The 15,986-nt window shown below is 40.4% G+C and overlaps 1 protein-coding gene across 1 annotated transcript in view; it reads left to right on the top strand.

Annotated features, from left to right (window-relative positions):
- PTPRA (protein tyrosine phosphatase receptor type A) overlaps positions 1-15,986 on the top strand; it is a gene marked incomplete in the record, with an annotated part of 4,245,980 nt that overhangs the window by 2,775,040 nt on the left and 1,454,954 nt on the right. Inside the window, 1 exon segment of the mRNA XM_044064105.1 lies at positions 8,304-8,380. Coding sequence (XP_043920040.1) covers positions 8,304-8,380 — 77 coding nt within the window.

Below are 15,986 nucleotides of genomic sequence, written 5' to 3'. Positions count from 1 at the left end.
ACAGTGGGGTGCTTCTACCTCCAAAAGCAAAGAAGACAAATCACAGCCATATAGGAAACAGTCCCAATGACTTCCCTCTGCCAATGCCAGGCATTTATCTTTTGGCAGCACCCTTAGGGGGAAAGCTAGCACTTTTTTCACAAAATTGGCACATAATCACCCAGGACAAATGGGTCTTAAATATAGTCTCTCAGGGCTACAGGTTCCACTTTCACACTCTTCCAAAGGCAAAAGGTATGCCAGACCTGCCACACAATCAATGGGCAGAGGCACAAAACCAAGTTTCATCTCTCATGGACATGAGGGCTATTCAGCCAGTGCCACAACAAGAGCAGGGACAAGGATTTTACTCAAGACTTTTTTTAGTACCAAGAAAGGACAAAGCATGGAGACCAATTCTGGACCTGTCTATTCTAAATACTTTTCTGGACGTTCCGAAATTCAAAATGTTGACTCTGCAGCAGCTTCTGCCCATGCTGGGCAAGAAGGCTTGGCTTGTTACTTTTTGTTACTTTGGACCTCAAAGAGGCATACCTGCATGTCCCAATCAGACAATCTTGCAGAAGATACCTCAGATTCATAGCTGGCTCAATGCACTACCAATTCTCTGCACTGCCCTTTGGCTTATCTACTGCGCCCAGGGTCTTCACAAAATGCCTGGCACCAGTAATTGCATTTTGCAGACAAAGAGGAATTCAAATATATCCCTACTTGGACGATGCCTTATTCAAGCAGAAACCAAAGACATTCTACTAAAGCATCTGGCGTTTGTAAAAAGATTACTTATTTGCCTAGGGTACACAGTAAACTTAAAGAAATCAAAGCTAGTACCCTCTCAAGAGATAATATTCCTGGGTGCAAGCTTAAATACAACTGCCCAGATGGCTTATCTCACGCCAGACAAACAAAGGCAACTGACTTCTTACTTCGAAAGCATGGCAACAAAGACCCAGTTATCTGCAAGAAAAATTCTGCAGGCTCTGGGCTACATGGCCTCCTGCATTCTGCTAATTCCATATGCAAGACTGCATATGAGGAAACTACAATGGTACCTAAAAAGTGTTTGGACTCAACATTGCCATAGCCTGGAATCATTAATTTCACTCATTCCCTGCCTGCAACAGGAGTTTCGATGGTGGGCACAGGCCTTTCACCACAACAAGGGACAGCCATTCACTTTACTCACAGCCAGGCAAACACTAACAACAGATGCATCAGATTATGCCTGGAGGGCCCACATGGCAGGAAAATGTATTCAGGGCACATGGCCCCCAAGCCAAAGGCATCTACACATCAATCAAAAAGAGATGCTAGCTGTACAAAATGCCCTGACAGCCTTCAAGGACCTACTTCATCCAGGACAGCTGCTGATAAAGACGGACAACACCACAGTCATGTGGTACATAAACAAGCAGGGGGGGCACAAATTCCTACCCCCTCTGCAGACAAGCCATGATTTTGTGGAACACAACATTGACTTACCAAGTATACCTGCAAGCACAATTCCTGCCAGGAAAAACAAATGCTCTGGCAGACGAACTAAGCAGAAACCTAATGGACCCTCACAAGTGGAAACTAGATCCACAAATCTTCAGCATGATAACAAGGAAATGGGGATGGCCAGACATAGATCTTTTTGCCTCCCTTCACAACTGCCAACTTCAGAGATTCTGCACAAGGACTTATCACAAAGAAGCATGGAAAGTGGATGCTTTGTCATTCAGCTGGAACAACCTTACAGTATATGCCTTTCCTCCACTGCCTCTCCTCCCCAAGGTACTTTCTAAAGGTCAGACAACAGAAGCCACAAATGATACTGATTGCCCCGGATTGGCCACGCCAACACTGGTACCCAATCCTAAGAAGCTTGTCCCAAGGCCCAGCCTGGACATTGCCTCAAATTCCTCATTTACTGACCCAACAAAACAATCAGATCCTGCACAGCCAACTCAGAACTCTATATCTAGCTGCATGGCGGATACTGTAACCATTCAGAATGCACCTCTCTCTAAAGTGGTTATGGATGTTATTTTGGAGGCCAGGAGGCCCAGCACCAGAAAATCTTATGCAGAAAAATGGAAGAGATTCTGTGCTTGGAACCAGGCACAAGGAATTGACACGCTTGTTCCAAATATTCCTCAGATTTTACAATATCTAACTGAGATGCTGGACAAAGGGCCTATCCTTCTCATCAATTAAGATCCATGCCTCTGCCATTTCAGCTCATTACAATACAGACCCACCTATTTTTTCACATCCATTGATTAGGCAGTTCCTCAGGGGGGCCAAAAACATAAGACCTCCAAGGAGAGCACCAATACCTGCATGGGACCTCAGTTTTGTCTTGGAAAAACTCACATGGCCTCCTTTTGAGCTAGCCAATACAGCTGAGATAAAATTCTTATGGAAAACAGCTCTGCTCCTAGCAATAACTTCAGCAAGAAGAGTCTCAGAGTTACAGGCATTAATGGCTGTGGAACCTTTTATTATTTTCCATCTGGACAGGGTTTCTCTAAGGACAAACCCAACATTTATGCCTAAAGTAGTGTCCAGTGTGGCTCTTAACCAAACCATTCATTTGCCTACTTTCTACCCAAGCCCGCAGAATAAAGGGGAGAGACTTCTGCATTCTTTGGACATACACAGACAGCTATGCTTCTACTTGGACAAAACTAAGGCTTTCAGAAAGACTGAGCAACTTTTAGTGGCATATGCTGCAGGATCACAAGGAAAGGCTATCTGAAAGCAGACTATTTCAAAATGGATAGGAGACTGCATTCGTTTTTACTATTCACAATATGGCAAATCAGTGCCTAAGGGCATTAGACCACATTCTACCAGGGCAGCAGCCACATCAGCAGCCTTCCTCAGAGGAGTACCAACCAAGGATATTTTGGAGGCTGCAACTTGGACTTCAGTGCACACTTTTACTAAGCACTACCACTTGCCTCTTTATTCTAAATCCAGAGCAGGTTTTGCACTGCAGTTTTGCAGGGCCTTATAGCCACTCCTAATTCTATTTAGACCCAGCCGCCCAACCTCAGCTTTGGGATTCAACCCAAGTGTAATGACTGCAACAGTGAAACACTATGAACATAGTATAGTTGTGTACCTACCATAAATGTAGATGTTCAAGTGTATTCACTGTTGCAGTCCAGGTTACCCACCCACCATCCCCCATCCCCCTTTCTTTGCTGGGACTTCTCTGTACTTCTCTATCCTATACAACCTATGTGGTGTATTTGCTTGTAGATGAAGTTATTGTTTATTTTAGTGCATGCTTTTATAAGCAATGTTTTTTAGCCTACCCTTTTGGGGGCACCTGACATCTGGGGCAAGAAAAATTAAGAAAATGGTGTTGGCTGCATCTTTTATACCCCTGGCACACTGACGTCAGGGAAGAGGCGACAGCAGCCGACGCCGGACAAAGACTTTGGAATTCAGGCCGACTGCGGGTAGCCTCCCAGCAGGATAACCCTAGTGTAATGACTACAACAGTGAATACACTCTAACATCTACATTTATGGTAGGTACACAACTGTACTTTTTCGGTGGTTAAAAAGTGTGATGAGAGTGGTAAGCTGATACAGGGTAGCGTTTTCCAAATTAACTCTTCATGCAATTTTGACAAAAAAAGAAAACAAAATAAACAGTCTCAACAAAATGCAGGTAAACTAAAGATTGATTTAATGAAAATCATGAAAACAACTTACAACATTGTCACAAACCATCCAATAAGTGCCACGGCTCTTTTATAACATTGCACTGTCGAAATAACCACAAAATATGATATTTTATATCACACGGAATTACCAAATATTTCTATTAATGAGATAAATATAGCTTACCGACGTATTGATTCCTATTTAGAGGAATTTTATATAGATGGTAGAATTAATAAGGAGACTTGCAATTTTTTACAAGTGAAGTATCCTAGACTAGCAACCATCATCGGTATTCCCAAAATACATAAGAATACCTTGGACCCCCCTTTCCGGCCAATCATATCTGGTAGCAAATCTAAAACATTCCCTATGGGAAAATATATAGATTGTCCATTAAAACATATCTATAGTAAAATTCCCCATATGTTAAAAGATTCTTGGGAATTTTTGGGAATGTTTCCTATGAGTATTAACATGGATAATTTGTTTTTTGTTACTGTAGACGTTGTTGATCTTTTTTCAAGCATACCAAAACAAGCTGGTTTGGATGCTTTTTGTAATAGTATTACATCCTTTGCCAATATTACTTGGGAACAGATAAGTCTTATTATGGAGTTGATGACCTTAGTGTTAGAACACAATTTTATTTATTTTGAAGGTGAGTACTTCAAGCAAACCAGGGAGGTAGCTATGGGTGCTGCTTGTGCACCCATCTTTGCCAACCTGGTTATGCTTGATTGGGAACTCACCTCCCTTTTCCCATGTGAATATTTCAAAAATGTCAGACATTATTCAAGGTTTGTGGATGACATGTACATCTTATGGGATGACAGTGTGGAAAAATTAGACAAGTTTTTAAAGTATCTAAATACCACCAGTGAATATCTGAAATTCATGTATACATATAATACTGAGGGGATTGCATATTTGGATACATATATTTATAAACATGATTCAACGTTCCAATCAAAAATATATATGAAAAATACTTTTACTAATGATTATTTGGAATACAGCAGCTGTCATCCTTTAAATATGAAACAACATTTTTAAAGGACAAGTTATCAGAGCTGCACGTATGACGTCTGACATGAAGGTATTGGCGGGTGAGGTTGAGTTTATTACGCAATTATTTGTTGAGAGAGGTTATCCTGAAATAAATTATATCTACTATAGGTAATCATGTCATTCAAGAAAGGGACAGAAAATACTGTCCTTTATTGGGAAAGAGATTTGAATCCGGACATATGATTAAAGATGATAAAGGAGATGGAAGTCAGTCTAACGGTCATCACAGATCCTTAATATTATTATATAGCCCAGTAGTTGACAAAGTTATTTATCTTGTAAACAAATTTTGGTACCTGATTTCTCAGGATCCTAAATTGATACAAATAATGGGGGGAAAAACGAGAATCACATACAAAATGGGTAAAAATATTAAAAATGTATTGATTCCCAGGAAAAAGCAAAGGGATAGGAGATCAAGTGAATTAATTCATACCTATAAATGTGGTTCTTGTAACCAGTGTAAGTATATCCTAGAAGACAAAAAATTGATAATCCAAAATGAGACTCACACAATTATTAAACCCAAATATGGGAATTGTAGGACTAAGATGATTTATATTGCCAAATGTAGTGAGTGCATATGCTTTTATGTAGGCAAAACAGAGCGTTGTTTTCAACAACGCATTTATGACCATATTTATAGTTTTCACAAAAAAGATGCAACAAATGCCTTATATCGGCATATAATTTCCACTGATGAAACCCATAAATGCTATTCTTGAAACCATCACTGTTAATTCTATAGGTGGAGATTACAAAACAGTGTTGAGTTTTAAAGAGGTCTGGTGGCAACTTTTATTAGATGCCACCACATACCCTGGCCTCAACGATTTTATTTCTTGTAAACGAATTTTAGAATATTGTATATGATTGTTTATTATTTATTAATTGTTTAACTTATTTCACATGTACATTTATTGTGGATTTTTTTATATGCATATTAATTTCACATTATTGTATTATGTACAAGTATACATTGGTTACATAACACTTATATATTTGTTAGGTTGTATAGGTGAAGTGATTGTTAGGTTTTTGAGATATGGTTTATTACAAGTTTATTATGGGATTATTGTATATATATTTTAGATTTATTTTTTATCATACAGTGTGTTCATTTTAAAATATTTTAAATCAACATGAATATGGATGCTTGAGTATGGTCATTGTGATGAATTTTATTGATGAATTTTTTGCACAAACTACATTGATACATTTTGTATATATTGAAGTATTAGGAAGTGTAGTGAGGCCTGGGGTGGAGTATTGCATATGGCAGAACACAGGAAATTATGTATTTTTCAGCTTCCTGTTGGCGCCAATTTTAAATCTAATGATTGATGTATAAGGGCAGGGGGTGGTATTTGCTATACAGGATATTACATCAGTTTCCTCTTCCTTTTGGCGCCTTTTTTCTTTTAAAAGGATTTTATTTTATTCAAAAGGTTCTGATGAAGCCCACGAGTTTGTAGTGGGAGAAAGCGCTTAACCTTATTGGAATGATTTTTGTTATTTAAATGCATTTACCATTTTGTATCGTTGTTGTTCTTTGGAATAAAGGATATTGATTCACTTGTTCAGTTCGCATCAGTTTGGAGTTATTCTTTAGTGTCCTATTCCACCAGGATTCCTTATTTTTGGTATTTGTTGCTGAATTTTATTTGGATTTACCTTGCGGTTTTTGTGGTTATTTCGACAGAGCAAGGTTAAAAAGGAGCCGTGGCACTTATTGGATGGTTTGTGACTTAACATTGAAAGTTTGATTTAAGAAGAAATGGCAAAAAGGTTCTAAAAAGACTTTAACCCCCCCCCCCCCAAAAGAAAAAAACAAGGATACTCCATCAAGTCAGAATGACTGTTTTAAGAGACTTTGTCCTTATCTGATCTTGGCAGTTCCTTTTCCCTTCTAGAAAGTCCAAATCCCCATTTTTCTCTTTGGCAATGGGTTACAAATGGCAGTGGGAGGAAATTCCTTTCCAGGGGATAATCCCTCGTCCACTGGAACAGATTCTCTTATTTCCACCTGTCCTTCACATGCTATCCCGGGGAATGATAGAACCAGTTCTTCCTTCCCAGGTGAGAAAAAGTTTTTATTCAAGGGTGTTTTTTAATGTAAAAGAAAGAAACTACTTGTACACCAGTTCTGAACCTTTTTGTGATGGTCCACAGTACAGCAACACAAGAACACAACAGATGAATATCCTGCTCCACAAAACAACCAGCAAGGCGAACATAAAATAAACTAGAATAAAACGATGGCCAGCAAATTCAGATAGTAAAACTGTCTTTAAAGGAATCCAAATGTAAACACTTTCACAGTTGCACATGTTGATTCTCCAGACAGTATAATTAACCAGTACCATACACCAGGTGCATATCGATGCTAATTGCTTGTTGAGTACTTAGAGGCACCATCCTTAAAATACAACAAATATGCCATTTCAAAAAAGTGAATATGATAGATTTGCATACTTAACAAAATATTTTCACTATTTAAAATGTATACCTATCCTTAAATACATCATGTAGCTATACAATTATACAAATATGTATAAAATAAAAATATATATATTAAAAACATATAATACTCCATCAATAAGCTCATATGCAGTCTTGTGTAAATAATCTATCTATGCAAAGTTCTGGCTTTCAACGCAAGTTTGAAAGTCCCCAGCAAAGAAGGTCCCTTATATAGAAGTACTTTTTCAGAGCTAGGAGCGTGATCTGTAGCAGTGGACTTCTATTTTAAAAAAGGCCTGCATCCTTGGGGAATGGGGGAGGTGTGTAAATGTACTCATCTTTTGGCTCAAGTCTGCAAAGCCAAATGGGATATTATTTTGGCTTTTGTTTTTGACTTGCGGAAATATACCTGTGTTTTTATGGGTTTACTACTAAGTATTGAAATTCCACAATCCCGAGACTCTGAATACCGACACCCAGAATCTCGAGATTGCGGAATCTCGAAAACAGTGAATGGAGATTGCTGTACAGTGCGGAATGGGAAGTTTGCCATTCTCTCCACTGTAGTGTGATCTCAGAGTTTGGTATATTTAAGTTGCAGAGGGTGTGGGCATAAATGTTATTACTGTTGGTTTTGTGTTGTAGTTTTTTTTAATTTTGAGATTCCGTAATCTCGAGATTCTGGGTGTCTGTATTCAGAGTCTCGGTATTCTGGAATTTCAATATTTAGTAGTGAACCCGTTTTTATATATAACCTGCCTTTGGTATCTCTTTGAATTAATGTGCGTGTTGTATGAGTATGTAATATAAAATCTGTGTGTGTATTTGTATACATTTGTAACATATGTACACAGACATGTACATGAAGTTGTATACAAACATTTTTGTTGTACGTATTTTTTCAGTAATGTAAATTATTAAAGGCATGAGGTCTTCATTAAAAAATAAAACTAATGTTTATTGATGTTTGCTTTGACAAGAAATTTTTATAATGTATTAAAAATGTTTAACATGGAGATAAAGGACTGTGATAACTAGGTGGAATTGGGAGCAGGAGGAGTGAGGTCAAGTGTGCATACCAATATTTAAAGATTGTCTTTCCGACAGATGACCACTCAAGAGTTCATCTCACACCAGTGGAGGGAGTTCCAGACTCTGACTACATTAATGCTTCCTATATCAATGTAAGTTGAACCTAATTTCCTTAATATACATGATGCATAGTTACTAATTAACAATGTGTGGTTGAAAAACTAGGACTTAGGCCAAGTGCTGCCAGTAAGTTATGCAAAATCATAAATTATTTATATGTAATGCTTGTGGAAGACCAGTATCCTGTCTGCCCTCCTCCGTTAAAAGGCCAGTAATCATCCTTTTTTAATGTTTACATAAAAGAGGTGACATTGATGTTTAAGTGTTTAATGCATTCAGAAGTATTGCTTAATGGCAAACCACATTTTATATCCTCATGGGGAACCTTTGTACTAAAATTACTTTGCATTGATTAACATTTTCTGGTGGTAGTTTTTTTTCTAATGTCCAGTTTAGTGAGTGGGACATCATTGACTTTGTGGTCAAGATATAATGTGTGCTGTGTCTTGAAAGTATATTTTACTTTATCGTTTTCATGATTATTTTAGAATACTCTTGCCCTTTGAACCTGGTAGGTGTCCTCTGCCTTTATATTATCAAGTTGTTTTGATGATCTATCTCAAAACTAGTAAAGGTGTTAAATGATATAGGATCCAAATCACGCCATGAGTAAAGTAGTAACTTGCCAGAAGCAAAGAAAGGACATTGGGTTAAACTAGGTAGATAAAAACGTGATATTCATTATTTACAGACAGAAAAGCAGCATTTTGTGAAGTCTGCCAGGTTACCTTACTTGATGTACCTGATGCCATGAATGTATTTAATGTAATTTTTTTTCAACCTGTCTAGGGAGATGTTCCATTCTTACACTAGTTTTATCTGCAGACTGTTTCATCTTTTGTATGTTCCTCCTTCCTCTGATTTGAATTGAATGAAAATGTTCATGAATTTGCTGATTCTGCTGTCCATGGCATTTAACATTTAGAATAAGTATGGGCCACTGAAAGGGTCAAGAGCAGATCTCCGGAGCTTATCCTTGTTGCTCTTTGAAGGCTGAATAGAGACTGTCTTTTATTTAACAGTGCAGTGAATTTCCTTGTGCCTAGTAGTTTACAGTCCATATTTCCACAATTATGCTTGAGTATGTATTTTTCTATACCCTTTTAAAATTCATCTTCATGTGTCAGAGTACCAGATAAATACTGTGGGTTTACGACCAGAGTAGAAAAATGAAGTTAAAGACCAGCAGCAAAACTGCTTGTAGCCTACTTGAAATATGTCCCCAACTTTTTGTCATCTTTGGAATTTGTTATAACATGATTTTCAAATTTCTGATGATTTTCAGCCTTCTTTTTCCAATTTGTACTCCTTTTTGCTGCCATTTTAGTAATGACACTTGCATCTCTCCACCTTTCTGATACTTAATCATTTGTTGTAGATCACATTAGCATTTTGTCATTTGTTGTGTTTTGTTGCAGTTTTAAGTCCTTCTCAAATTTAGTCTGCCACAATATTTCTAGAAGCAACAGGAGTCGTGTGTCTAGATAAAAACACAGGACCTAAAATAGACTAATATGGTGCTCCCATATTTATTGTTGTAATCATTCCTTCTGGTTTTCTGTGCTCCCTTCATAACCTTTTGAAACTATTCAGTTATCTGTGCATTACGTGTTCACTTACATTCAACTTTATTATTGCCAGTAAAATTATTGAAGAGATTTGCATGGTAAGATGCCTTGTGCCTCAAACATCAATTATAGTCAATTAAGGGACTTTTTCCGGAAAGTTGTGATCATTTCACATCTGTATTGAAACTGACCGTCACAGCCCTTTCATATCTGTATTGAAACTAGCTAGCATAGCTTATCGTTTTCTAAGTACCACTATAGGAGCGGTTCAATAATTTTTTCCCTTTAACTTGTCATATTGTCTAAGGTGAGTAATGGGTGATAACTAGGAAAGTCTGCAATTATTCTCTTACTATTATGCTTAGGTTTTTTTGTTTTATTCTTCAAGAACTGTAAAAGTAGTTGGTTATGAAAAATGTAGCAGTACATTCACTTAGGTCCTGCTAATGTAGTACTCCTTGTACGTGGAATTTTATTTGATGATCTTTGAGGGGATAGTCATCATAAGGCTCAAAAGACTAAACCCACCGCTGTAAGTAGCACAAGTAACAAAAACTGAGGGTTGTGCTACTCAGTGCCAGAAGTCTAAACCTCAAAATGCACGCACTCGAGTCACTCCTCAGTATGGAGAAAATCGATATACGTGCAGTAACAGAAACCTGGTTTAAGACTCCAGATAGCACCCAAGCACTATCAGGGTACAACTCATACCATACATTTTGGCCACAAAACCCGGATCGAAATACAAAAGGTGGGGGGCGCGTATCCATATTCATCAAGGATACCCACACCTCCAGCTTGGTGGCACAGCACTATGCTTCAGACATCATCCACGTGCAACTAACAACAGACAAAGCTGCAATTCAAATTGTAGCTTGCTACAGATCACCCACCATGTCCCAGGACCCCCATTCCGCATTTCTGGAAACACTGGGAAACATAAAGGTCCTACCAAACATCCTGATATTGGGTGATTTCAATTACAAAAACATTAACTGGGAGAACTACTCAAGTACTAACTCCCTTGCCCAACATTTCCTAGAATTTATAAACTTAAATGCCCTGGATCAGCTGGTCAACACCCCCACCAGAGGTGACAACATATTGGACCTGGTCATCACCAACATGGGCGACCAGTGTTCTACATCTGAGGTCAACCCCTTGCTGGTTAGATATGACCATAAACTAATCACTCTGGATATCCACATTCCCCCCCACCCCCGGTCAAAGAAACCACCGTGAAAAACTTTTCAAAAACAAACGTCACGTTATTTAAGACCAAAGTGGAAAGATTCAAAGCCCCCATGCTAAAGGACTTTGCTAATGCACTCTGCGGGCACCTACAAGAATGCATGAATCGTGCTATCCCAAGCAAAACCAAGACTCACTCCTCCAAGAAAAGGAAACCAGTCTGGTGGACCCCTGCCATAAACAAGCTATACAGCAGGAGGAGGAAACTAGTACAGAAAAGAGTAAAATCCCAAGAAGGTAAGACATCCCTGATCAGTATCAGCAAGAAACTACGATCCCTCATAAAATCATCCAAGGCTAACTTCGAAAGGAAAATTACCAAGGACTCCAAAGATAGCCACAAGGCATTCTTTAGCAATGTCAAGAATCTAAGTGGCAATTCTCAGATCTGCTCTGAGTTAGTGCAGAATGGCACAAAATACACTGAAGTGACCGATATCGCCAACGTCCTTGCAGACGGGTTCAGTGCAAACTTCTCCCCCAAAAGGGCCCATAACCATACCAGAAGAATGAAGTGCCCCTGAAATCACAGACACTCAGGTTAAAACAGCCCTCTCCAATGCCAAAAACACAGCATCAATGGGACCGGCCGGTGTCCCAGGCTGCATCCTACACGAGCTCAAAGATGAACGAACCCTTCACCTAAACACACTGTTCAAGCTCAGCCTCTCCACAGGCTACGTGCCCATAGAGTGGCGCACAGCAATGGTTATTCCGCTCCACAAAGGTGGAGCCACAACAAACCCCAGGAACTATCACCCTATAAGCCTGATTAGCTTGGTCTGCAAGGCTATGGAGCACATCATCATGGATCTCATTAAAAGAGACATTGAGAACCTCCAAACACTGGGCCTTACCCAGTTTGGCTTTGTTAAGGGCAGACCGTGCCTCCTAAACCTGGTGGACTTCTTTGAGACAGTTACCAAGGCTATAGACGAGGGAAAGGTGGTCCACACAGCTTACCTAGACCTCACTAAGGCCTTCGACACCATTCCCCATTCTGGTTTTATAGACAAGTTCACCAGCCTGAACATAAATCCCTACGTCACGAGATGGGTTGCCAACTGGCTCACAGATGAAACCCACATGGTAAGAGTTGTGGGAGCTAGGTCTGACTCTAAACCGGTTAGAAGTGGCATTCCCCAGGGCTCAGTCCTAGGACCCCTCCTGTTCGGCATATACTTCTTAGAGGTACAGGCAAGCACAGGAGGTCTTTGGCTGACAATTTTTGCAGACGACTGCAAACTAAGGACTATAATTGACTCCCTGGCTGACACAGACATCCTCCAAAAGGGTCTCTCTGAGACAGATACCTGGTTTCAAAACCATGGTCTCAAGCTAAATGCCAAAAAGTGCAAACTCATCCCCTTTGGAAAAAACAAAGTACCCGCAAACTACCACATAGGTGGTAGCCCCATAAATACAGAAGACGTAATAAGGGATCTGGGGTCCCAAGTAGATGGTAATCTCTCCTTTGATAATCACATTGCCAAAGTGGTTAGAAAATCTTTCTATGTGGCCCACTAATCACAAAAGGGTTTGCATCCAGATCAAGAGGTTATCGTTCGCCTCTACGCATCACTCATCAGATCCATCATAGAGTACAACGCCCCATTTGGGATGTACCTTACAAGTCACCTGCAACGGCTGGAAAGACTGCAGAAGTACCTCACCAAGAGGATCACTGGCCTCAAACAGATGCCCTATGCAGCTCAACTGAAGAAACTCCAGCTGTACTCTGTTGCATACCACATACTCATGGATGATCTGTGCCTGACATACAAGGCCATGTCCAACCGAGAACTGATGGACATGCTCCACCTAAAGAAAACCATATCCCCTCGAGCCACACGCTCTTGGGATCTAAACTTCACTGCAACAATAAGTAGGACGTGCTGGAGGGATAGATTCCTGCCCCAGAGACTTCCCATGCTCTGGAACAATATTCCAATCTACATTAGGCAGAGCTCCTCGCTAACACTCTTCAAGAGAAACCTTGACAAGTGGATGGGAAATAAAGTTTACCCCGGGGATCACTTCAATGGCTCTGCTGGACAGAGGCACAGGGAACTAATGTAAGGGGGCAGCAAAAGCCAACACATTCTGGCTAGGTTTATAAATGCCTTCGGGCAGCTAGCCTAGTTCCTACCTATGAACCTATAACAGTAGACCATAACATTTTGCTTTACTTTTCCTGGTTAGAATTTGTGAAAGTAAGGGTGTCTTAACTTTGATTAGCCTAGTACAGATTTTCGACTGGCAAGGTACTGATGCAGGATGGAAAGGGATTCCATTGTATAGTCTGCATTTTTTCTGACTCGCTATTTTGAATGTTGCACACTATCCTTTTGAACCAAAGCAAAATCTTACTGCTTCATGGCTGCGACTTATTTTTACTATTAACATTCTTCAGTCTCATAGTTTCTTCAGGAGTTGTACATTTTCATTTTTTTTTTTTTTATCATTACCAATGAAAGTTTTGAGAGTGGTGCATAATGTGTTAAAAGTATTTAGTTGCATGGAAGTAGTTTCTAAATATTTCCTCCAAGTGTCTGATGTTCTTCGTGTTTCACTGTTGCAGTCATCCCATTTGGGTTATCCTGCCAGGGGTAGCCCTCAGTTGGCCCGAATACCAGAGGCGTAGTATTTCTGCGTCGGTTGCTGTCACTCCAGGACTGACGTCAGGTCGTCAGAGGTATAAATACAGACAGCCGATGCCATTACATAGGTTCATAAGTAGATACTAGGCTATCTGCCCTAGGACATTTATAAGCCTAGCCAGAGTGTATTTGGCTTCCGCCTCCCTATTAGATTAGCCTACTGTGCCTCTGTAAAGTAGGTCACAGAAGGTACCCTTTTAAGATTAGTTTACTGTGCCTCTGTCTAGCAGGGACACAGAAGAGATCCCAGGGGTGAATTTGCGATTTCCCATCCACGCGTCAAGGCTATGTCTAACATGAATTGGGATTCTATTCCAGAGTGAGGGGAGCCTATGGGAAATTAATCTGTCCCTCCAGCATGTCCTATTTATTTTCGTGCTGAGGTTTAGGTCCCTGGAGTGTGTAGCTCTAAGGGACTTGGATTTTTTGAGGTGGAGCATGTCCATTAATTCTGGGTTTGACATGGCTTTGTACGTCAGGCATAGATCGCCTCTGAGTAGGCGGTAAGCAACTGAGTAGAGCTGGAGTTTCTTTAGTCGAGCTGCATAGGACATCTGTTTGTAGCCCATGATCCTCTTGGTGAGGTACTTTTGGGGTCTCTCCAGTTGCTGCAGGTGTCGGGTAAGGTACATCCCAAAAGGGGCATTGTATTCAATTATGGGCCTGATGAGTGACGAGTAGAGGGGCACAATGACCTCTCTTGATCTAGATGCGAACCCTTTCGTGATAAGGTGGGCTATATAGAAGGTCTTTCTAACCACTTTGGCAACGTGATTATCAAAGGAGAGATTACTGTCTACGTTGGTCCCCAAATCTCTAATTACTACTTCCGTACTTAATGGATTACCCCTTATGTGGTAATTTGTTGGCACCTTGTTTTTCCCCAAAGGGGATGACTATGCACTTTTTAGCATTTAGCTTGAGGCCGTGGCTGTGGCACCAAGCCTCCGTCTCTGTGAGACCCTTTTGGAGGATGCTTGTGTCAGCTGGAGATTCGATTACGGCCCCCAGTTTGCAGTCATCTGCGAACTTTGTCAGCCATAATCCCCCTGTGTTAGCCTGAATCTCAGAGAAGTATATACCAAACAAGAGAGGTCCCAGAACTGAGACCTGTGGGACGCCACTTGTAACTGGTTTGGATTCGGACATGGCACCTGCGATTCTGACCATGTGGGTTCTATCTCTGAGCCAGTTTGCAACCCATCTTGTGATATAGGGGTTGATATTTAAGCTGCTAAGCTTATTTATGATGCCCAAGTGGAGTATTGTGTCGAAGGCTTTTGCGAGGTCCAGGTAGGCTGTGTGGACTACCTTGCCCTCATCTATGGCTTTGGTAACCGTTTCAAAGAAATCAACTAGGTTTAAGAGGCAAGATCTGCCCTTAAAGCCGAATTGGGTAGGGTCCAGTGTCTGGAGGTTCCCAATGTCTTTGTTTATGAGTTCCATGATAATACGCTCCATAGCTTTACAGACCAGACTAGTCAGGCTTATGGGGCGATAGTTTCCGGGGTCCATTGTGGCACCACCTTTGTGGAGTGGGACCACTGTAGCTGTACGCCATTCTTTGGGTACATATCCTGTAGTAAGGCTGAGTTTGAACAGTGACTTAATGTGAGGGTTTGGTTCTTCTTTGAGCTCATGTAAGACACAGCCTGGGACACCGTCCGGTCCCGTAGATGCTGTGTTTTTTGCTTTAGAGAGGGCAGCTTTCACCTGTGCATCTGTGATGTCAGGGAGGTTACATTCAGTTGGGATAGGCATTTGCTCCTTTGGGGGGGGAGGGGGGGGGAGAAGTTTGCGCTGAATCTGTCTGCCAGGATGTTGGCTATGTCTGTAAGTTCCGTATATTTTGTACCATTATGCAACAATTCAGAGCATATCTGGGAGTTTCCGCCCATGTTCCTGACATAACTAAAGAAGGCCTTGTGATTATCTTTAGTGTCTAGGGCAATTTTTCTTTCGAAGCTGGCCTTTGATGATTTTATGAGGGATCGAAGTTTCTTGCTAATACTGATCAGTAATGCCTTCCTTTTTTGGGATTTTGCTCTGTCATGTAGTAGCTTCCTCCTTCTGTTGTATAGCTTATTTATGGCCGGGGTCCACCAGACCGATCTCATGTTTTTGGAGGAGTGAGTCTTGGTTTTATTTGGAATAGCATG

Source organism: Protopterus annectens, chromosome 2.part2 (assembly GCF_019279795.1).
Source record: "Protopterus annectens isolate FY-2018-M chromosome 2.part2, PAN1.0, whole genome shotgun sequence".
NCBI lineage: Eukaryota > Metazoa > Chordata > Ceratodontiformes > Protopteridae > Protopterus > Protopterus annectens.
The sequence above is the reverse complement of the archived record's forward strand: the minus strand, read 5'-3'. Positions and strand labels throughout refer to the sequence as shown.